The 25,003-nt window shown below is 41.9% G+C and overlaps 1 protein-coding gene across 1 annotated transcript in view; it reads right to left on the bottom strand.

Moving 5' to 3' along the window:
* Positions 1-976, bottom strand: part of Myo1e (myosin IE) — a 188,536-nt gene extending 187,560 nt beyond the window's left edge. Inside the window, exon 1 of the mRNA XM_047538322.1 lies at positions 586-976. Coding sequence (XP_047394278.1) covers positions 586-588 — 3 coding nt within the window. The 5' untranslated portion in view covers positions 589-976. The remainder of the gene's footprint in view (positions 1-585) is intronic.
* Positions 977-25,003: the final 24,027 nt, after the last annotated feature.

Below are 25,003 nucleotides of genomic sequence, written 5' to 3'. Positions count from 1 at the left end.
CGGGTCCCTAGCCAGGGCAGGCCGGGCCGCCTCCACGGCGCGCGATGCCAGGCCGGACAGCTGCGGGCGCTGCCCGCCACCGAGCAGCGCAGGGGAGGACAGCGAGCCGCCTGCGCTGGTGCCAGCGGGCGGGAGGGGACGGTGAGGCGGGGATGGGGCGCAGCGGGCCGACTGCAGCGCAAACGTCCCGGCGAACCTCACCCGGGATGGCTAGGACCCGAGGGGCACAGGCAGCTGCCCCAACCTTTCCCAGCAGGAAGAAAGGGATCCTTCCCATTGCGGTGCCCCTGAAAACAGATGTGCCCGCACTCTGGCTTCCGACAGCTGGCAGCCATAGCAACCCGGCCACAAAAAGTTTCGCGACGCAGAAAACGACTTGAAAGAAAGTTTTCCTTGGCCCCTCGATCCCTCTCCCCCAGCCCGGGTTTACCGAAAGTAGCAGGAAATCAGAGCTCGCGACGTGCCTACTCCTGCGTCCACCTTCTCCACCCCTGGCCTGGGCAGCGCGCCCAAGGTGGGTGCCCCGCGCTGGGCTTCCTGCCCCTTTTCAGTCAGGAGTCCTGGGACGCCGCTCAATCAACTCACCATGGTGACTCGCGCTGCGTTCGCTGCTCTGCCGGGTCCGGCTGCCTAGGAGCTGGGACTGGAACGCAATCTCCTGGGCGAACTTCAAAAGTTGTTTCCCCTCGCCAAAAACAGGCTCCCGACACCCAAGCACTCACAGGAGCCAATGGGAACCCAGGGGGGACTCCATCCAGGCGGGATCCGCGGCTCTAGGTGAGGGCGAGACCGGGGCGATTTAGCAGGCGGAGTGCATGCTGCAGAGGGCTGGGTTCTACTTGGACCCAGTGATCGCCGACCGCCTAGATGAGTCCGATGAGCTCGGCTTGTGTGCCTGCCTAGTTCCCCCGGTTCGCTCCTCTTTCTTCAACCACTTAATCCGTACTCCTCTGGCTCAGCCTCGGCTCGGGCCGGGCAATCTGTCCATAAATGGAGAATTCAGCTCAGGCCCGACCAATCAGAATTTGTTTTCGAAGCGTCACTCCTCAGGGAAACCGTAGTAGCCAACAAGCTTGGAGCGCTGGAGTTTCCAAAGACCTCTGGATCCTGTAGTCCTCTTTCCGCGCCAGCCTGCGGAGAAACCTGCGGACCCAGCTCGCCTCTGGTAGTAAGACATGAATTGTTAGAATTGTTAGGAAGAAAATTCTCTGTGAAAGAGAAACAAAACTCTCATTTTATTTTTAAATGTGAAAGTTAGATCTGACTTCCTAGCTAAAGTTGCATGATTTTCCTAGAAGTTTTTTTAAAGGAAATATTTTATCAGCAGTAAAGATCGGAGTCGTGGCAGCAGCCCAAAGGAAATCCTTTTTCTTTTCTATGTCTGGATTGTGAGGAAAGTAAAAAATCTCATTCCACCCGGCACCCTTTTACCTGAATTTCCTTGGAAAACTAAGGAAGTTCCCACCCCCCCCCCGGAAGTTTTGATGGTGAAGGTACACGTGCACTCAGCAGGGTACTGGGCAGAGATAGGTGGGAAGGGGCGCTTCCAACCTTAGTTGACACACCTCTGTTGGAAACAGAAGGGCGATCAGCGCTATGGACGTTCAATATTCCAGAGTGTCCAGTTTCAGGAATTCAGTAGAGCAATTACGAGAAAGTGAGTTGGGGGAAAGGAGAATCCCAAAATAAAGGCGAGGGCGGGGTCTGATGTTATTGTCTAGGGAGCTGAGAAAGTAAACTTGGTGTATCACAACAGGGGTGCCTCTTGAAATCTGTGAGAGGTAAGATTTAGGAAGGCTAGGACCGCAGAAAATCTTTATACTTAAGAAGCAGAAAGCATAGTGACTTATACTTTGATTTGCTTTATAAAATTCGGTAGTAGCCCTTCATTTGAATATAGGATCATAGAATAGTGAAGGACTTTAAAAATCGTCTTGCCTAGAAAGGGTTAAAAAAACATTAAGAGTGAAACTTTAACATTGAAAGAGGGAAACTTTAAAATTGATGAAAAACTAAATTTGAGGAATTAAAATTAAAAAAAATAAGAAAACATGGTGTATCCATACAATGGACTATATCGCATTCAGTTATAAAAAGGAGTGAGGAGCTTATCCATACTGCAGCTAGAATGAACCTTAAAAGTTTATCTTAAGTGAAAAAGGTCAGGCACAATAGTTCACATATTGTATAATCCCATTTATATGAAAGTAGAGAGTAGGGAAATCTGTAGAAACAGTAGATAAGTAGTTCGCTCTAGCCTTGGGGAAGGAGGATGGGAGTAATTGCTAATGGGTATCTGTTTTCTGATTGAGGGGATGAAAATATTCTGGAGTTAGTGGTGATGATTGTAAAACTTTGTGACTATACTAAAAATCACGGAATTGTACATTTTAAAAAGGCAAATCTTATGGTATGTGCATTATCTCAGTTTTTTAATGAGAGAAAATCATATTGTCTGAATTCTTGTAGACATCATTTATGTAGTTATGAAAACAAAATATAATTAAATGTCTACCCTAGAACATAGGCTAGTCACTGGACGTATATCTGGTCCCTGCCTTTGCCAAGTTCACAGTTTTAGAGGTGGGGAGATGGGATAAGTTAAAAACAATATCTGAGTGTGGTGGCACATGCCTATAGTTCTAGCAACCTGGTGGACTGAACTGGGGGAGTTCAAGGCCAGCTGGGCAACATGGGAAAACCCCATCTCAAAAAAGAAAGAAAAAAGGAAAATTTATTTGACATCAGTGCATAAGATGAAGTGGAAAGAGGAGAGTGTGATAACCCTTGAGCATCACTATGTACCAGGCATTGTTCAGGTACCTACAGACCTGATTTCTTATATTCTCATGTAAGTCTTAAATTCGTATCTCATTAAGAGCATGTCAACTTCAAAATTCTATCAGGTTTTTTAGGAATTCATGAACATAGTTTACCAAAAGGGAAATTCGAGTTGACTGGTCATACAAGAAACACAACTTAGGTTGGAAATGGCACATTACCTAAGCCATCATCCTATCCATGGTCAACCCTGAGTAGTAGTTGAATTGACATGGGTTTCCAGATATACAGGCAAAGGCATAATCCTTTTGTTCAAGTTTAATCTGGGAATCCAATGGAACACTGAAAATCTCAATAATCCATTGACAGTGTATCAATCTTGGATTTATTAAAAACTACCTTGAGACTATTGGTATGTTGTATTATCATTTGAGGTATTAAAAAAAAAAAAAAAAACTTTGTCATGCATGGTGATGCACACCTGTAATCCCAGCTACTCAGAAGGCTGAGGCAGGATTGCAAGTTCAAGGCCATCCTGGACAATGCAATGAGACCCTTGTCTCAAAAGAGCTGGGGATGTTGTTCAGTGGCAGAGTACTTGCCTGGCACGTGCAAAGCCCCGGGTTCAATCTTTAGTACCATAAATTAAAAAAAAAAAAAAAAAAACCAACACTTTTTTTTTTTTTTTTTTACACTTTTATTTGCTCTAATAATCTCTTTCCAGTTTCAAAAGCTACTCCCACTTTGGTAAGCAGGACTTTGATGAGGATGAAAGCTTATGTTCACTTTTCATGATTTTATAATATAATCCCTTTCTAGATTGAAATATAATATGTATATGTGTGTGTTCATATAAAGTTTTTATCTCTAAGCAGTGGTTAGAAGATTATGAGATTAGTTGCACATAAGCCTGAATTTGAAGTCTGACTTTTCCATTTAAACAGCTGTGAGATCTTAATTTCTCTTAGTCCCCTTACTATGAAACAGATTGATGTGAGTATAAAATGAAATTAGTATAAAGATGGTCAGCAAATGTAATTCCCTAGTTTCTTCAGGCTTACCACATGTTTGTTATAGGTCAGAATTCCAGCCTGAGGTCCAGGTTAGATCAGATGGACTGTGCCTTCTGAACTGCGTGCTGAGTGGTGGGAGCTGTGGGTGTACCTTTCCTCCAGGGGGAGTTAGTTAAGAATGTTTGTGAAATTCTCAAGATGCCATAACTGCCCAAATGTTAGGAGCTACAGCTCTTGATCATACTCATTATGCTTCTCTGGGTCTTAGTCTCTATCATTGTATTTATCTCTAGGAATATAGATTAGAACTGAGGCTAATACTTTAAAAGCAGAGTCTCAGCTTAGATTCTCAAAACAGAACCCACTAATTCACAGTTTGAGTGTAGAATGTAATGTATGGTCATGTGATATAGCCTATAATTTTCAAACCCTCCCCAGCTTAAAACTACATTATCAATTTTGGCTAAGGTGACCATAACTCTTGGTATAACTAGAAGGCTTATGTCTTTTTCTCAATGACAATTTTCCCCCCACCAGATGTTATCTCACTATATAGTCCAAGGGAAGCTCCAAGTTTTGGGCTTAAGTTATCCACCTGCCTCTACCTCCCTAGTCCTGGGACTATAAGCATGTGCTAGGCTTTCAGTGAACTTACTAATTGACCCTGCTTTCCTTGTCCAAAAGTCAAAGTTTGAATAATAAAGTATAAGGTCACTCTAGATTTTGGGCCCAAAATATATATTTTTACATCCTCATCTTTTTAAATGCATACTTTTAAAAATTTCCTGATTTCTGCATCTAATTTTCAGAGGATTCATAACATGGTGTGAACATTTTTTTCTTTCTCTTTTGGTATTTGGGATCAAAACCAGGGTCTTTCACATGCTAAGCACATTACCCACTACTGAGTTACACCCCTACCTCCAGATATTTATTCTTATTCAAGGCTGTAGTAGCTATGAATGGGAAGCGACTTTCATAACTGTAAAACTTATTCTAGACACATGATGGAGCTATTCAGATGAGACTTAGTACATACCTTGGCATGATTAACTGCATTTTATCTAGGACTGAATGAAAAGGAACAAAGGAAGAAAGCGAGCTGGATATAAATAACATTTCCCATACAAATCTATCAATGAAGAAAAAACACCACTTATACATTTTGGAAAACAATCAGCAAAAACATCGTACTAGACAGTAAAACTAGTTTTCATGTCAATACTATAAAAGAACATTCTGGATGAATTCACAATAACAATTTAAGGAAAATTTTGTTAGCTACATGTGGTGGTACAGACTTGTAATCCCAGGTACTTAGGAGGTTGAAGCAGGAGGATCATATGTTCAAGGCCAGCGGACTATTTAGTGAGACCCTGTCTCAAAATAAAAAATAAAGGGCCTGGGTTTGATCCCCAGCACCAAAAAATAAATAAATAAAATAAAAAGGGCTGGGGACATAGCTCAGTGGTAGAGTACCCCCAGTTCAATCCTTGGTTCTTACCTACCACCCTACTGGGCAGGAGAAACAGGGAGAAAAAAGAAAAGAAAGAAAATATTTAGTGGAAAAATTAGGCCAGAAACCTTTAAGAAGACATTAATGAAGCAGAGACTTGTGTTACATCACTGTGAAATATCCTGTACACTCCCTCTACACTCTCTTTCTATTATAAACAGGTGCCATTTATTAAGTTCACTAGGTAATCCTTTTATGGAATGTAAGAGTTACATTTAGGTACTGGAAGTGTAGCTTAAGGGTTCAGTATGTGTGAGGTTCTGGGTTTGATCCCTAGCACCACAAAAACAAATAAACAAAACAAACAACAACAACAAAATAAAAATAAGAATTATATTTATATAAAGAGTTAATTCAATTTTAAACATTTTTTTCTAATGTGTTGATTTATAAAAATGATATTAAAGAGAATTTCAGTGGATAATGTTCTTTCTAATATGTGTTGCTGTCATTATTTTTATTAAAATAAACCAATAAAAATTATTTAAACTTTTTAAATTAATAGCATGTCCACATGGAATATTATATTTTTTCTGATTTAAATCAATATTGTCTGGCTTTCTTCCAGTTTCTTTTCTTTTCTTTTCTTTCTTTCTTTTTTTTTTTTTTTTTTTCGGTACCAGGGTTTGAACCCAAGGGCACTGAACCACTGAGCCATATCCCAGCCCTTTTTATTTTTTATTATGAGACAGGGTCTCGCCAAGTTGCTTAGGGCCTCCCTAAGTTCACTTGGAACTCATGATCCTCCTGCTTCAGCCTTCCAAGCTGCTGGGATTACAGGCATGTGCCACCAAGTTCAGCTCCAGTTTCAATCTGATTTTAACATTCAGAAGATAAATACTGACTGCTGGACTGCGGGAGGTAGCTTCGTGGTTGAGCACTTGCTCAGCATTTGCAAGGCCCTGGATTCAATCCCAGTACTTCAAAACAAAACAAAACAAAACAAAACAAAAATCCCTGACCATTCTCCACATTAATGAAATCTTCCTTTCTTCCCTGCCTTCCTCCTTTGTTCCTTTGCAGTAGTATGAATCTAACCTGCAAGTATTACCAGTTCTGGTGATCTATCAAGGAATGAGGCAGTCTGCAAAAGCAAGCTGTGCAGGTAACTGAATCTCTTGGGTCAATTCTATGTCCAAGAAATGTTTTCTTTCTTTTTCCCCTTCTCTGTCATTTTTGCTTTCTTGTTGGATTTTGTATATTCTTATAAGATATTGCAAATCTTTGCTGAAATAAGGCAACGCATGTATCAATAAACAGACATTTTAAATACTGAAAATAGCAAATCACTCAATGAACCTTGCATTTTTTAAACACCAAAACTTTTTTTTAACCTGAAAGAAAATTTTTCTGAAGCAAACTAAATGTTTCATTGTCTTCTGAAAGTATTCTGAATGTCAAGCAGCTTTGCTTGAAGACTCAAGGTCATCACTGTACATGCTGATTATTGCACAGACTTGCATAGAACCAAGGTCCCTGGGGACCAATGAATGAAATGACTATTTGTCAGTATACCTCGTGGTTCTTGGCTGTTTTGCTTATACAGTTCTTATCTGTCTATCTATCTATCTATTTATCTATTTATTTATTTTTAGAGTTATAGCCTCTGTTGTTAGAGATTGTTTTCTCTTGCTATCTATTGTTCTAATTTAGTCTCTTTCGGGGAACAAGGAACAGAAAAGCACATGAGTCGCTTTGGGGGAAAAAAAAAATTTAAAGACATACATGCCCAGGAGTCCAGGAAACACAGAAACAGAAGACGGTAGGACTGTAGGTGCTTTCTGCCTTCTCTGCTTTTGTGGCTTCTCTGATGCTCGTTACTGTCTGTTTAAGCTTCTCCCACTCAGTGGTTATTCTCCTCTCCTAGTTTCAGCTTGCAGAGTGGCAGGACCCTGCCTGTCAGGATCCCCAACAGACCCTAGGATGATCAGCTGGATGTTGCCCAGGGCTCACTGGAATGCTCCTTCTTGGCCTCTTAATTCAGTTTCCAGGGAGAGAGACAGAGAATCCAACTCACTGTACTCAAACTTTTAAATTATGCCACCTAGGTCATAGGTCACTAGCAAGCCTGGGAGGGCCCTTTTCAGACCAGGTATCTGACCAGTCACATTCCAAAGAAATGCTATCAGAGGTGATGTCCTAAGGCCAACTATCTCATTAAAAAGAATTGGGGAATAGGGACAGAGTCTCCAGGGAGGGAACAGAGTAGGTACTTTAAATTTAGGGCAGGCAGCATTTGCTGACTGCATCTGTCTGCTGCCTTGATTTACACACAGTTGTCTTGGAGAGGCCATGAAAGTAGTGCCATTCACCTCTATAGTAGAAAAAAAAGCATGGCCTTTAGGATGGTCATTGTCATTTCACCTTTATTGTCATACACCTATAAGTGTGTGTATGTATTTAGATGTGACATCATTTGGTCTTTATTGACATGCAGTTATAAATGTAGTTTCTCTATATATGCCTATAAATATTTGTGTATATACACGTGTGTGTGAATACTTAAGGTGACATTTTTCAAGAGGTCACAAATAACTCAAAGGGATTTACTTTGAAAAGAGTGTTTCTCGGTATCAATGCTCAACTCATTGACAGCATAGTTTTCAAACCACTAATGTTTCATTCACCACTGCACAAACATTGCTCAGCACTCTTGGCGGTACTAGAGAAGTAGAAGATGATGCCTAATAGTATTCATTTCCTTACATGTACATCAAAACATTCACATTGACACAAGAGATCCTGGCTTCAAACATAACGTGCTCCCCCAAACACACAACAATGTCAGATGTATAATATCTAAAACAGATGAGTGCACTTTAAGGAGAATTTCTATTTTCAGAGATCAAAAACATAATATAAAATTTCTAACTGTGCCTTGTCTCTTAGATATTGTTTTACACTATAATTCTAGCATTTAGATAGCTTTTAAATGTGGGCTTTTTACCAGGCACGGTGGCTGCATGCCTGTAATCCCAGTGGCTCCGGAGGCTGAGGCAGGAGGACTGAGGATTGAAAGCCAGCCTCAGCAATAGTGAGGTGCTAAGTAACTCTAAATAAAATACAAAAAAGGGCTGGGGATGTGGCTCAATGGTTGAGAGCCCCTAAGTTCAATCCCTGGTACGCCCCACCCCCTCCAAAATTTGGGATTTGCTTTTCCAGTGGAGCAGAGTTGACGACCAGTCTGCTGGCACTTGATGATATGGTTTGGGTGTATTTACCTATTTATGAAGCAGAAATTGTTTTCCTTATTTGTAAAAACAAAGATAAAAATCATATCCTATTCTTTGTTCCCCACATAGCATTGTTATGAGTGAGAATAAAACCATATAAAGTGATCAGAACAGTGACGGACACATGGCAAGTTTTTAGTATGAGGCTGAAGATTCACCGTCTTCTGCACACCTAAGGAATTCCTTCTTTGTCTCAATTGCTTTATATTTATGAGAGCTACACTTCCCCTTTTCCTGGTATTTGCACTTGAATTTACCCAGATTCCACTAATTCTGATAAAGCAGCACGTTAAATACAATGTTATGAACAGAACCGAATAAATACTGTAAGTTGACAAAGACGATGGCACAGTGGACCTGGACTGTGAACTGGCGGACAGCGTCATTAAGAGATAGCTACAAATGTTCCTGTGTTGCCAGCTTATTATTATCCTACTGCTACTTAGGAAAGGTGGCTCGTGCCAGGCACGGTGCACATGCCAGTAACCTCAACAACTCAGGAGGCTTAGGTAAGTGGATCACAAGTTCAAGACCAGTCTGGGCAACTTTAGAGATCCTGTCTCAAAATAAAGGGAGTTGTAGCTCAGTTGTAGAGTGCCCTGGAAAGAAAGAAAGAAAAGAAAGAAAGAAAGAAAGAAAGAAAGAAAGAAAGAAAGAAAGAAAGAGAGAGAGTGGGAGGGAGGGAGGGAGGAAGGAAGGAAGGAAGGAAGGAAGGAAGGAAGGAAGGAAGAAAAGGGAGAAAGAAAAGGCTCAAGGATATTCATGGGTAACATCTTTATCTCTGTGTAAGTAAATTAACAAAGATCAAGGGCCACAGGAGATGACATTTCCCTTTTACCATATTAAAATCTTGGAAATCCAAAAATAAAGCCAAACATTATAGTTGGTGAAAGCTGATGGCAGAAGGAATACTTTAATAAAGACATAGTGACAACTAAATTATTTTGTTCCAAATAGTATAAAATGGATATAATTGTGCAACTTTTACTATACTCAGTAAAAAGCATATTATAGCACATAAAAAATCACACAACTATCCTAACTCCATAAATTTGCCTTGATAATGTCCTGATTTTGATAACTATCATGTAAACATTTCACTAATAATTACTTCTCAGCTTTTTTTTTTTTTTTTTTTTTTCTTTTTCTTTTTCTTTTTTGTCTTGTCTTCTTTGAGAGAAGTTCTTGCTATGTTGCTCAGGCTGACCTCAAATTTCTGGGCTCAAGTGATCCTACTATCTCAAGCTTCAGAGTAGCTGGGACTCCAGGAATATGGTATCAAGCTAGGCAATTCTTTTTCAGTTGAAAAATTGGGAGTGGGTGTGAAAGTAGTGGCAGGGGATAATATTTAGGAATAATCTATAAAAGCATGGAATTATCTTTTTTCTTTCTTTCTTTCTTTCTTGGTGCTAGGAATTGAATCCAGGGACACTTTACCACTGAGCTACGTCTCTGACCCTTTTTATTTTTTATTTCGAGACAGGGTGTCACTAAGTTTCTTAGTGTCTCACTAAGTTGCTGAGACTGGCTTGGAACTCTCAGCCTCCCAAGTAACTGGTATTATAGGCTTGCACCACTGCACCCAGCTTTCCTATAAGATTTTAAATACAAGAAAAGGTGACTGTACTGGAAAAAAATGAGAAAACAGAGGAGGCTTATGTTTCCCTGAGTTCCATTTTAGATGAGTTCGCCTGGAGCTAACAGAGGTTAGCTTCTCTGGGACAGCCTCACTGTGTGTGCTTTTTAAAGTTTTCACCTGGTTGTCCCCTTTCTTCTTTTGATGCTAAGTTATCACTCCTTTCCAAACCTCTCCCTCCTTACCTCTTTCTTGGCAAAGTGGTGAAGGAACAGGCTTCTTCTATATTTTTGGTGCGAGTATAAATAGCTAAACCCCTATGGAAAGCATTTTGGCATTCTCTCTCTCACTTTACGGAATTATGCAATCTCTGACCCATCCATCTGGTTTTTGGGAATTTATCCAAGGATGCACATACACAATGCAAATTGACATATGTCACCCAGCATCATTGGCATAGCTAAAGATGGCAAAAAACCCAAATGTCCATCATTAACACGATTGGTTAAATACATTAGCAGACAACATATAACAGAATTCTTTAAATTTTAAAAAGCTTTGAAAACCAGAATGAGTCGCTTTCTGAACCAAAATGGAATAATTCCCAAGCTATATTGATAAGTTAAAACAAGGAGAGCAGGGTACACAATAGTATATACATTAAGCTGCTTTTTGTGCAAGAAAACAGATATGAGGGCTGGGGTGCAGCTCAGTGGAGAGCATGGGCCTGGCATGTAGGAGGCCCTGATTTCAATCCCCGGCCCAGAAAACAGAGGAAGGGAGGAAGGGAGGTGGGGGGAGGAACGAAGAAAGGAAGGAAGGAAGGAAGGAAGGAAGGGGAAAAATAAAGATGGAGAAATAATAGATTGGTACCTACATTTACATGAAGAAACTTTGGGAAAGAACAAGAAACTCACAGAAGCATTTGTGGGATGTGGAAATTGGGGTGGGAGCAAGACAGCACACTGGGTGTGTTTTATATTGCTTGAGTTTGGAACCATTGTAAATATATTGCTCATAAATATTTAAAAATATTTATCAAGCAGCAGCTATTGCTACACATGGCAGAATAACAAAAGGCTAGTAGGAATCTTGTAAGTGCAGATTTTGAAAGCACACGGAGGCCTTCTTGGAGTGGTGCGAAGATTTAGAAAGGTGGAGAATGAGGGAGTTGGATTTATTTTGGGCTGGGGAAGGTGGTGGGGATCATGGGAACTTTTAGGTCTTGAGATCTGCATGAGCAAAAGCCAAAAGTCTGAAAGTTTATGGCGTTGACTGGAAAAATTTCTCCCCAGAATACTTTCTGAAACGGAGGAAATAATGAGCCGAGAGTTCACCTTTGTTTCTTCGGGACAACAAAATGAGTCCAGTTGCAGACTTTGCTCAAGTGCAGTGTGTGATTTACGCTGCTCCTTGCACACTGCTGATACTGCATCCTCAGATATGCCAAGTCTCATCCATTGTTCATTCTTGAGAAAAGTGAATGCAAAGTTACTTAGACCATGAAAATCAAATGCAAATCCATTTTAGATTTTCTTTGTGTGTGTGTGTTTTGGTTTTGGTGCTGGGGAGTGAACCCAGGGCATTGCGTCTACTGATCCTGCTCTCTACCACTGACCTACGTACGCCCTTTACCACTGACCTACCCTATCCCTGTATTAGGGCAGAACTTCTCTGAAATTTCAAATGATTCAGCGTGATTTTTTTTTACCTCTTTCACCTCAGTCCAAAGTGTGACTAAGAGACTTAGGGGTAATTATTTGTTTATGTATTGAAGTCACATTAGCATGGGCCTATGTTATATTTCTTATTCTTACATCTTATGCTTTATATCTTGTTGTCCTTCATCAGAGCATGGACTGTGAGAAGAGCAGCTGAATGCAGAGTAGGTGATTCCTAATGACAGGATAAAGGAAAGTCAACTTTGTTTTTACCAAACTCATGAAATTGCTCAATAATTCTAAGATGACTCATCTTAATACTTTAAAATCACATTAACCCTGCTGCCTTGAAAATAGTGCTTTAGGGAAGTGGATCCAATTTTGTTAAAACCTCTCTCTTCTCTCTCTGTCAGATACACACACACACCATTTATGCAAAGAACAAAAAGGCTTCAAAGGAAATATGACAAATGTTTACATTGATAGGGAGTATGGGGTAAGATGATGAAGGATTTTTCTTTTCTTCTTTTATTAAAAAAATTCTTTTTACAAGCTGGGTGTGGTGGTGCACGCCTGTAGTCCCAGCAGCTCAGGAGGCTGAGGGAGGAGGATCAAGAGTTCAAAGGCAGCCTCAGCAAAAGCGAGGCACTAAGCAACTCAGTGAGACCCTGTCTCTAAATAAAATACAAAATAGGGCTGGGGACGTGGCTCATGTTGAGTGCCCCTGAGTTCAATCCCTGGTACCACCCCCCAACCCAATTTTTTTTCCAAATAGTATTTAATGACCATGAACTTTTTTTTCCAGTACTGGGGGATTAAACCCAGAAAAACTCCACCACTGAACTATATCCTTGCCCTTTTTATTTTTTATTGCGACACAAGGGTCTCACTAAGTTGCTCAGGTTGACAACTTGTGGTCCTGCTGCCCCAGTCCCCCTTGTTGCTGGGATTACAGGTGTGTGCCCCCACAGAGGCACCACAAATCTTTTCATCATAGAAACAGAACACACAAGCAACCAGAGCATATTTAAAAGCAGGGTTTGGTGGGCCCAGGCCAGTATGCAGCTCCTCTCCCAGTTCACCTTCCGGGAGGCCCAGGAGGCCCAGGTGAGGCTGCAGCAACTGCCGTGTTTCACATGCAGAGATGTGGTCATCCACTTTGAGGGCTCCATATTGTCAGCTCTGGGGAAAGACAGAGCTGGACCTGGTCCCAGACTCGATTTAATTAGTTTGCTGGAGTACGCCTGGGCCCTGTGTCACTTGCTATCACTGCAAGATCACCTTTAGGCTGGATTCAGCACTTAGTCCCATCCCCTTGTTCCATCCTCTTCCAGAACAAGTAAATCCAACTACTGAAGAGGCCTGACTTTTCTTTGGGAGTTTTCCAGTTCCCCAAAGTACCTGCATATATTCTGCTTTTTCCTTGAAACCTCTCCTAGCAGTTGCTCCGTGCCCTTCCTGTTCCCCATACCGTCACCCAGGCCTCCTGAGCCTGACAGCTCTCTCCTTTTGCACATTCTGTCTAGTAAAAAGAGGATTCAGTTGTCAGCCAGATTTTGGCCACCTCATTTCTCCAGGCAAGTGTCCAAAGCCCAAAGTTCAATCGAATTAATGGTCCCTGGAAGCTGGGTGAAGACCTTGAATTCAGTGTAATGCCCTCGGTGGCACAGGTGTGACGACTAGTGTAGGGTTCGTGCAAAACCTTAAGGATGTCTATAAGGATGAGTTCTTCTCTCAGTGCCCTGTAAACTCTAATTACTTTTAGGAGCCCAAACAGAGCACAGTGAGACAAATATGAGACTGTTCAGCATGAGGTTTCAACTGGAAGCTATCTCAGTCATTTGGGATCTCTCTTAGAAGGTAGTAGGGTAGGGCATGAGGTGTCATAGACCACAAGAACAGATCCAAGTGGAGGCTTGCAAAACATGTCTAAACATATGTGCGTATGTTTGTGTGTGTGTGTGTGTGTGTGTGTGTGTGTGTGTGTTGGTACCAGGGATTGAACCCCAGAAGCACTTAACCACTAAGCTCTTCTTTGTATTTTATTTAGAAACAAGGCCTCACTGATTTGCATAGGGCCTCAATAATTTGCTAGGGATTACAGGCCTGCACCACTGTACTGGGCTAAATATTTTAAAGTTAGGTCAAGTTAACAGATAATTATATAAAATATGTTCTTTCCTCCTACCTTGACAAAAATATCTTCAGGACAACCTGGAAATATAGGTTGGAATTTAGAATTCTTGGATTCCTTAGAGTTCCTTGCAGAACATAATGGCTTGAAAGAGCCAGTTACAGCTTTGCCCTCATTCTGCTTCCCTTTTTCTTCCCACTTAAGACTCCTGCCCCTCTGATATCAGCAAGGATCTCTTACATTCTCACACGAACTCCCCAGCCCACCTATGCATGTTCCTCTCCCGACACCCACTCTTTGCTGATCCTTTAGTTTGGAGTAAATACACTAGCATCCAGGCCATCTTTAGAGAGTCTGATCTGGAAAACGCCTGTTCTGAGCCTGAGTTTGTATGGGCAGAGAATTCTGAGATCCTATGCATTGTTCATAAAAATGTCAAACAGTCCATTCCTAATTTGTAATCTTTGAAAACTCCCTATAAGATGATATGAGGAAATTCAAGTTAGCACTGTTAATTACTAGTGCTGCTAGAAAGCAGAGGGATGGTCTTATTCCTTCCCCTCTCCTGCTGAACAGGGTCTTTGGGAAAAGCCATGGTTTACCCCCTCTTATTACCCCTTGGACAGCCTTTAACATGCATCAAAGTCCCCTCTGTTCCTTGCAGTTTTCTGCACCATCAGGGATGATCCAAGAGGGAGGCTCTTTAAAGGTAGAGCATATTAGCAGGAATCTTGTTTCCCTGACTAGGTAAAAAATGATCTTACACCTAGATGAGACAAGAGAGGAGGAGTATGATGGATGGTCAAGATTTGGAGAAGGGCCACCATTCGTTCTGTCTCTGCACCTGTGTTGGGAAGCAGAGAGGCCAGCTAGATCACCCTCTGACCCTTCTCAGTGTGGGCCCAGTTAGGTAGGAGCAGGGTGGCTTTGCAGGCCATGATCAGCACTAGAAAGGACGTGGGAAGGGCTTAGGTGCTGAACTTGATGTCCTGAATAGATGTAGTGCTGCACTGACTCAGCCTGGGAGGGAGACAGGTGTGCTCTGAACCTTGGGGGTGCAGGCAGGGGACACCAAGCCTCCTCTTCTGCCCCATCTTAGCTTCCGGCTCTAAAGTCTGCCATGAAGTCTAGCTCCTTGTGATCTTGGTCACTAATGATCACTTAAGGACTGATTGTGAAAACTCCAGAAAGGGTTAATGCACATGAATGCACACAAACAGAGAGAGAGAGAGAGAGAGAGAGAGAGAGAGAGGAGGCCCACCCTTCAGAAAAAAAATGTTTTTGAGTAGGGCAGTTGGTGAGATGTCACGGAGAGTCCATAAATATATGAACTGACCTTCCTCTGCAGTCTGCTCCTGTCATCCCCAACCAAAGACACAATTACACATAAGAACGCTAGATTGGTTTTGAGCTATGGGTCATTAACTTGATATTGCTCTGACACTTGCATTTTCAAGTCTATGGGCTGGGCACAGCGATGCACACCTGTAATCCCAGTAACTTGGGAGGCCAAGGCAGGAAGATTGCTAGCCTCGGCAAGTTTGAGGCCATCCTGGGCAATTTGGTGAGACCCTGGTTCAAAATAAAAAATAAAAGGGATGAGGATGTAGCTCAGTGGTAAAGCATCCTTGAGTTCAATTGCCAGTTCTGAAATGAAAAATAAAAAAGTGAAGTTATTAGAAAATTCCTTTGGATCTTGAAAATAAATGACACAACCCCTAAATATAATGGGTGGAACAAAATGATTCCCAGGAGGCCAGGTTTCACTGGTTTTCCTTAGGTTGTTCTTAGGAAGCCACAGTTCATTCCATTCCTTAGACTGTGGAGAGTCTGCAGTGTTTCCATTAGTGAGAGGGACTTGCAGGGATAAGGAAGGGGTTGGGGGCATCAGGGGGCAGAGGATAATGTGTAGTACTCTATTATTAGTAGCAAGGTATAATAATGAAAATAAACCTTGAGGAAGTTAACCCAGGACCTTCTTACTGGAGTCTCAACAGGATCCTTTTGTTTTTGCTTATGCTCAACATGACTCATGGGAGAACACCTCCTTGATAACCACCACCTTGAGAATTGAACCCAATTCTGTAATTCTGTAACCTCTCTCTCTCTCTCTCTCTCTCTCTCTCTCTCTCTCTCTCTCTCTCCCTCTCTCTCTCTCTTTCAGAAGAACTTCAACTCAGATTCTGTAACATCACACAAAGCCACAAAACCAAGTCAAACTCTAGCTTTTACAAGAATATAAACTGGCATCCATGTAGGATTTCCAGATAGAATATAAGATATCTGTATTTTCATTTGCTAAATCTGGCAACCCTATATTTATGTTCCAATTCTTTAATTTCCTCCAAATTTGTTTGGTAATGAAAGCTCCTAAATGCATGGAAAGGAAAACTCAAGGACATCTGAGTCTTAGGGAGATGTTAGATGGGATCATATAGAAAAAGAAAAGAAAAACTCCCATCGGAATCTAGAAAGCCTCAAGAATGAAATCCTGCCATTTGTGACAAAATGCATGGAACTGGAGGACATTGTGTTAAGTGAAATAAGTCAGGTACAGAAAGAAAAATTCCACATGTTCTCATTCACATTGGAAGCTGAAAGAGTGGATCTCTAAGAAGTAAGGAGTAGAATAATGGTCGAGGAGAGCGGAGGGGAGGGAGGGATAGGGAGGTGATGGTTAATGGGTACTGGAATGCACTTGTACAAGAGGGATAACTTCCAACATTCTCTTTAGCATAGTTGGATAACTGTGGTAGACAACTATTAATTGTATATTTCAAAATAGCTAAGAGAGAATTTTGAACATTCCCAACACAATGAAATGACTAATGTTTAAGGTGATGGATATACCAATTACCCAATCTAATCATTACACATTGTATATATATATTGAAATTTCACACTGTACTGCATAAACATGTACAATTATTATGTGTCAATTAAGCATTTAAAAAAGAAGAAAACTAGAACAGCTCTTCTAGCATAGTTAACTTCCTTCCTGGTCATAGATATGCCTGTGTCAGAAAACCTGTTTTGACTACCAATCAAAAAGGAAAGCTCCTGAACCAATAGATAATAATGCCTACTCAGTGAGCCTCTACAGTTGCTGAGCATTGTGTTAGAAGCTTTAAGTACATCATCTCATTTCATCCTCATTATGTCCTGAAGAAAACTATTTCCTGTCCTTCAATGTAAAGATGAGGAGTCTGGGCAACTTAGTGAGACCCTGTCTCAAAGTAAAATAATAAGGACTGGGAAAATAGCAGAGTGGTAGAGTGCTTACCTATCCCGGGCAAGGCCCTGGGTTCCATCCCAAATGCTGCCAAAAAATAAAATAAAATAAAAATGACTGAGGAGGTAGCAGAGGGAGAACACCCCTATATTCATCCCCAGTAACAAGAGAAAGAGAGAGAAAGACAGAGGAGAAATGTTCAATAACTTGTCCCAGGTCACATGCTTGGTAGAAACTGGTTGACTGGACAATAAGGCAGCTTTAAGGTTAATGTTCTAGGAAGCTGCTGAGTCTAGAGATAGGTTCAGTGACCTGAAATAGGGGGAATGGGAGCCAAACATGGTGATAAGCCAGGATCATGGTAATGAAGACAGTGATAATGGTGGTGATTGATGGCTGACATTTGTTGGAAATATATGTGCCAGCAAATGTGCTGAGTGTGCTATATGCATCAACTTACTCAATTATCACAACTGTCTTTTCTGATTGGCACTCTTGCTAGTGTCATTTTCTTATTTAAAAAAAAAAAAAAATTTTTTTTTTTTTTTTTTTTTTTTTTTTTTTCAGTGCTGGGGATCAAACCCAGGGCCTCAGGCATGCTAGGCAAGTGCTCTACCATCAGTCACCTAACTCCACTTTAAAGTTGAAGGGTGCTAGGGGTGTAACTGAGTGGTAGAACATGTTCTTAGTGTACATGAGGCCCTGGATTCAATCCTCCCAAACCAAAATTAAACAAATAAATAAGAAACATTCACTCTTGGTCTCTGACTCTAATACTGACTCTACTGTTAGTCATGCTGTATTTGATCTCCCTGCTTCACCTACTGGGTCCTCACATCCCGTTTCCATTCCTCCTATTGCAGGTCACAAAATCCATCTGTAGACTCAACAGTTTCCTAAAACATTAACTTTGTGACTGACTTATTGGTTCTTGAAAGCCTTGGCAGGCTTTACCTTAAGTCCTGTGAATTTAGTGTTTCAGGTCTTGAAATTACACGTTGTTATGATTTAGATGTGTGTCTGCCAAACCTTCTTGCATTGTCTCACACGTGAGATTTTAGGTTGTGAGAGTCTTAAACCAATCAGTGATGGGATTAACTGAGTGGTAAGGGGGTGTGGCTGGAGGAAGTGGTTAATTGGGGGCGTGGCTATGGGGTATATATTTTGTATCTGGCCTGTGGAGCCTCTCTGCTTCATGATCACAGTGTGAGCTGCTTCCTTCTGCCACACTCTTCCTCCATGATGTCCTAACTCACCTTGAACCCTGAGGAGTGCAGCTGACCTGTGTACTAAGATCTCTGAAACTGTGAGCCCTCAAAGAAACTTTCTCTTCTCTAGTTGTTCTGGTCAGCTCTTTTAGTCACAGCAGTGAAAAAACTGATTAAAACACACATTTCCTGCAAATTACTCCCAAGAGTTGACACAAAGCCAGAAAAACACCCTCAACAAAAACCATCTCAATTTTATCTTCAGAAAGCACTTAGCTTTTGCTGACCATAATCTGAGAGAAACTCCTAGTCACTCAAAAGGCAAGTCTGACCTCCTACCAATTTGGCAAAGCTGGTTACTGTCCAATGCTACAAATGCCACAGATCATTTTGTGTGAAGAGTCCTCCACTGCTCTAATGGAAGTTCAAGATTGGAAAGACAAATGGGAAAGTGGATACAAAACTTTCACTCTTGTACTTTCTCTTTATCAACCTCTGCAATATAACTCCCCCCAAACCCAAAGAAAGGGACTAAAACTCCAAACATTTCAAAAGCCCACCATCTTCTCTTGACTTGCCCTAGAAAAAACATTTCTCTCACCTTGTGTTAGTCGACTTTCTATTGCTGTGACAAAATACCTGAGATGAGCAACTTAAAAGAGGAAAATGGTTGGGGGAATATTATATAGTAAGTGGAGCGGGGGGAACACTACTGGATTCAATCCCCAGCACCAATAAACAAACAAACAAACAAATTAATAAATAAAAGAGGAAAGGTTTATTTTGGCTCATGGTTCAGAGGATCAATCCAGGGTCCCTTTGTCTGTTGTTTTGGACCTTTGGTGGCACAGTACATAATGGCAAGAATGTGTGGAAGAGTAAGTTGCTCACCTTATGGCAGCCAGGCTGTGAAAGAGAGGAACAGAAGGGCTGGAGTCCCAATTCCCCTTCAAGGGTATGTCCCCAAGGACCTAACTCCCTCCCACTAGGCCTCACCTCCTGAATCCCCACTACCTCCTAATAATGTCAACCTGGGGACGAAGCTTTCAGTACCTGGGCCTTTGGGGGACATTCAAGACACAACTATAGCACACCTCACTTTTTTCTCTGTCTTCAGAAGGCAATTCTGCTTTGCCTGGGAGTGTGTGGTGGGTTTGCTGCCCAGGACCTCTGGCTCTGCTTCTAGAGAGAGTGCATCAGGGGGCAGTGGCAAAGAGGCAGTGTGATGACTAAGAGTGCCACTTGGGGCCCTGGCCGCCTGGAGTCAGACCCAGCTCTAGCATGTGCTTCCGTATAAGCGTCAGCACTTTACCCTCTCTCTGCTCAGCTTCCTCATCAGTAAACCTGGGAAGATCTTAGTCTCTGCCTTACAGGGATGAATGATATATATAAAGCACATAGCAGCTTGTGGACAGGTATATGCTGTCATCATCTGTGACTGTAACTCTCTGAGAGAAGGAATTCCATTTAAAAAAAAAATCACATTATACCTGGGTGCAGAAAGAATTCCATTAAAAAAATAATCACATTGTAGCTGGGTGCAGTGGCGCATGCCTGTAATCCCAGGGGTTGGGGAAGCTAAGGCAGGAGGATCGTGAGTTCAAAGCCAGCCTCAGCAACTTAGTAAGACCCTGTCTCTAAATAAAATATTAAGAAAAAGGTCTGGGAATGTGTCTTAGTGGTTAAGAGCCCTGGGTTCAATCCCTGGTACCAAAAAAAAAAAAAAAAAAGAAAAAAGAAAAAAGAAAGAAAATCACATTATATTCCTAGTACCTACCATAGTACCTAGCACATGGTAAGCACCCCTAAAATATTTAATCCATGTTAGCTAAAAGTGTGAGAAGGACCTTGAGCACAAAGAGTTCAGGCTGAGCACCTCTTTTTAGACAACCCTTCTCTCCTTTACCTTTAATGCTCCCTCAGAAGGTACATGGGAAGGTCTTCTGGCCTGCAGACTGTCAATAGGAGCTCCCCTGACACACTAGTCGTAATGTGTTTCCTGGAGCCATGTGGATGAGGTTGTTAGCCTGGGTGCACAGCCAGTGCCGGGGGTGGGGGGGGGGTTGGGGTAAAAGTCCAGGTAGCTTAAGGGAGAAGGCTCATTTGGGCTCCTGTGGTATCATGTTTCTTATTTTGACTCATTAATTTGCATTACTTCTATGTTGACTGTACATGCTAAGGCGATCTCCACCCTCCCTGCTCAAGAGGCTGGCCCTGCATACCCTCATGAGCAAACTGTGGAGTGAGGCTACTTTGTAGAGTCCCTTGGCAGGAGCCCTAGCCAAAGGATTATTTCTAGTTCTAAGCTTTGCCATGTGCTTGTGCTCTTGGAGCTGAAAGAGGATAATCAGGTGGAATATTACGTGGTAAATTAACTGGTCATTTCAACTATAAACATATCTCTTTCAACATCTGAAGATTGAAATCCAAAAATCCAGTATAATTAGGACTTTAACCCTATACGACTCTCAGATTTGTCCAGACATTTGGGCATTATTTGGTGATAATGTTTAATTTTTAAATTTCTAGGATACTGTTTAGATTATGTACCTTTACCTTTTGACCCTTATCACTTTTGCTTATATTGTATTTGAAGACTTTATCAATTACAGATGAGTCAATTAAAGCAGAAACCCTTGGTGTAAGGCTATGAAACACCATCACACAGGATTTGACCTTTGAAAGACTCCAGAGAAAAGAGTGAATTAATCATCACTCACTGCTAGAGTCTGTTGAAGGGTGTATCACCAAAACTCATTAATGCTGCTTCAAATGAGCTGATCCACCGGATACACTCACTCCTCTGATCCTACTTAGATTCATCCTGACAATCTGTTTCTGCAGTTAATGATGGAGGCACAAATGTTGGACTATTGGGCTTGTCCAGATTGCTTTCAATATTCCAAATGCCAAAACATTAGAGGTTTTAAAATTACTTTTTAATTTTTCAAATACCATAACTTCAGGACATGCAGACTAGGAGATGCCAATCGTAAGACATTTACTGTGTGTGTATTTTTGCCTTGCTGTTTTCTGTGGGTTCATTGGTTATATTCAGTCAAGAAAGAGAAATTACACTAGAGGGGACATGAGCACAGTCCTAACTATGGCATCACCAGAGACTCTGAGCCCTGAGCCTAGAGAGCAGCATTTGAAGTGGTTCCACAACACTACCTTTGGATAACTGGGCTGGTTTTCCATTTCCTTCCTGGACACTTGCAAGTGTGAGTTATTTGATGGTGAGGGGGGGCTACTTTGGAGCCATTTGCATAAGAAGAAGAGTACAGACAAGCACAGCATTGCATATCTATAATCCCAGCTAGTCGTTTGAGGCAGGAGGATCACAAGTTCAAGGCAAGTCTGGGCAACTTAGTAAGATCCTGTATTGAGAGAAAAAAAATATTAAAAAAAAAAAAAGAGCCAGGGATGTAGCTCAGTGGCAAAGCACTCCTGGGTTCAATCCTTTGTAGTGCAAAAATTTTAAATGAAATAAAAATAAGAAGAGTACAAATTCTGGTAAAACATACTTTGTTTCACTTGGATAAGTAAATGATAAGGCAGATTGTTTTCATTGGAATAAACACATGGGAGAGACACTGGATAGATTAGGATGAGGTATGGTTGCATGTGGCCAAAACTTCAAAATAACAGTGCAGTACACATCACAGAAGTTTATTTCTCTTTTACATAAAAAAGAAGGCAGAGGTAGGCAGTACAGAACATCTAGTAGCTTCATACATCATTAAAAAATAAAGCCATTCTCTTTCTAGTTCCCAGTACTACCATCCCTAGGGTATGGTCTGTGTTGAAGAAACAACCTCCATATGCAAATTACATCCAAGAAGTTGCAAGCATTTCTATTTTTATTTTATTGGCCAGAACTTGACCAAATGGCTACATCTAGCTGCAAAAGATGCTGGAAGATGCAGGCTTTACCCCATGCACCATATGTTCAGTTAAAATTTAGAAGAGATGAGAGAATAGGAATGGGGTAGATTATTAATAGTCTCTGCCACAAACACTGAACCCAGCCATGGAACATCAGAAAAGTCCTCCAGATTTTTTTGGGGGGTGGGGGGTACCAGGATTGAACTCAGGAATACTCAAGCACTGAGCCACATCCCAGTCCTATTTTGTATTTTATTTAGAGACAGGGTCTCACTGAGTTGCTTAGTGCCTTGCTTTTGCTGAGGCTACTTTGAACTTGTGACCCTCCTGCCTCGGTCTCCTGAGCTGCTGGGATTATAGGAGTGTGACACCGCGCCCAGCAGAACAGAAAAGTCTTCCAGAAAGAAGTGATGAACTCATGCCAGAGCTGGGTGCAGTGGCATACACTTGTAATCCCAGCTACTCAACTGGTGGAGGCTGGAGGATTCCAAATCTGAGGCCAACCTTGGCAACTTCATGAGACCCTGTCTCAAAACAAAAACATAAAAAGGATTGGGGATGTACCTCAGTAGTAAAGCACTCCTAGTTTCAAGGTTCAATCTCCAGCACTATAAAAACAACAACAACAACAAACAACCCACGTTCTGGGCCCAGTGGTGCAAGTCTGTAATCCCAACAACTGGGGAGACTGAGGCAGGAAGATCACAAGTTTGAGGCTGGCAATTTAGCAAAACTGTATCTCAAAACATAAATGAATAAGTAAGTAGATATAAAGGGTTGAGATGTAGCTCAGTAGAGCACACCTGAGTAGTTTAATCCCCAGTATGGGGTGGGGGTGGGGACAAAAACCCCCAAAAACTGCAAGAAAAAGGAACTGAAAGTAGAAGAGGGAGTATTGGGGACTGGGAAGGGACCAAGAGGAGAGAGAAGTGCAAGAGAGGTTAGAAGTGAGGGTGAACATGATCAACACACAACATATGTATCTATGGAAATATCACAGTGAAATCCACTGATTTGTTCAATTAATATGTTACTTACAACAAAAAAGAACTCATGCAACCCAAACACAGTTAGAGATAAGCAATGGATTCTAGTGTTCTACAGAACAGTGAGGGGCCTATAGTTCACAATAATCCATCACATAGTTTATGAAGATATAGAAGAGAGGAGCTCAAAGTCTCCAAACACAAAAGAATGCTAAGGAGATAGGAATGTGAATTATCCTGATTTGATAAGCACATACTATATACATATATTGAAATATCATACTATGGCCCATACACATATTCAGTTTACGTGTTAATCTAAAATACTTTTAAATTTTGAAGAGATGGAAATGTGAACCACCTCGATTTGCTCATTACACGTTGTATACATGAATTGAATTATTCCACTATATCCTGTAAGTGTATACACTTAAAATAATAATGAATAAAATTCAATTTAATAAAACTCATGTAGATGCAAGGAATGTCAAGAAGGAAGGAAAGAGTGTTTCAGAGGAGGGCACAGCATGTGTGAGGCCAGCAGGGAGAGGAAGCATGACCAGATGGGGAGCTGAAGGACGCTCCTCTGGCTGGAGAGGAGGCAGGATGATTCACTCCTGACCCTGGACTCGGGCCAGTCCTCATTTTCCAGCACTATTCCCAGGTGTCTGACTTTCTCCCTTGCCCTGCGGTAGCCGATTCTTCAGGTTTACTGTGCATGGTCATTCCTGCAAGGCAGTTAAAGGGAAGAGCATATTGGACTTTGTTGGTGGTCCTGTCTTTGTTAAGAAGGCCCCTGCTTTTTTCTCAGAATAGGAGAATTCAATTTCTCCTTCAACTACAATGAAAAATTTCCAGTGGGCTCCTTAGAGGGAGGCCACCCCCACCCAAGAGCTCCTGTCTACCCCTGCACACCTGGGTGGGGAACTAATCACCTGCCATTACTATCACAGCCCTGATCTGTGACCCGGTCACTCAGAGATGGTAAAGGCACCTCCAAGTCAATTTGTCCCAGACTGATTCATGCTCTTGTGCTCTGAAGGTTTTGCCTTCGTGTCCTCAGTCTCCATGAATGCCCCTGGACTCATCCCAGTGCTAGAGGGAGGAAGTCCCAGCATTGACCCTCCCTCATTCTTCACATCCAACCCATCGAGCACAGGTGTGGTGATTCGGCCTCTCCAATAGCATCTGCCTACTCTCCATTGCCACTGCCCCCACGCTCGTCCAAACTACTGTTGCCTTCTCCTGACATACAGCAGTGATGTAAGACTGGTTACCTGCACCCACTCAGTCCCTGGCCCCTGGTATCATGCTGCAGACGGTGTCATTTCACAGTTAGACTGAGCATGGTACCCCTCCCCCACCATTTGCTGCCAGTGGCTGCTTTCTCCCTGAGGTCTCCACAGTCCAGGTTCATGCCTCTCCTGCTCCATTCGGGTGTCATTCTCTCCAACACACTCTTCAGCCCAGTCACCTCATCTGGCTGTCTGCCTGTGCTCTGCCCTCCCTTCTGTGAGGCTGTCCTGCCGGCTGCAGTGTTCACCCCTTCTCCTGGGGAAACCCAGGCATCTTTCTGTTTTCGGCTCTAGTTACCGCTCTGGGAAGTCTTTTTCAGCTAAGAATTCTCCTTGAACTTCCCCCATGTTTTTTTTTTTTTTTTTTTTTTTTTTTTTTTTTGCCGTGCTGGGGATTGAACCCAGGGCCTTGTGCTTAGGAGGTAAGCATTCTACCAACTGAGCTATCTCCCCAGCCCCTTCCCCCATGTTTCGTTCCTT

This window comes from Sciurus carolinensis, chromosome 2 (assembly GCF_902686445.1).
Source record: "Sciurus carolinensis chromosome 2, mSciCar1.2, whole genome shotgun sequence".
Classification (NCBI taxonomy): domain Eukaryota; kingdom Metazoa; phylum Chordata; class Mammalia; order Rodentia; family Sciuridae; genus Sciurus; species Sciurus carolinensis.
The sequence above is the reverse complement of the archived record's forward strand: the minus strand, read 5'-3'. Positions and strand labels throughout refer to the sequence as shown.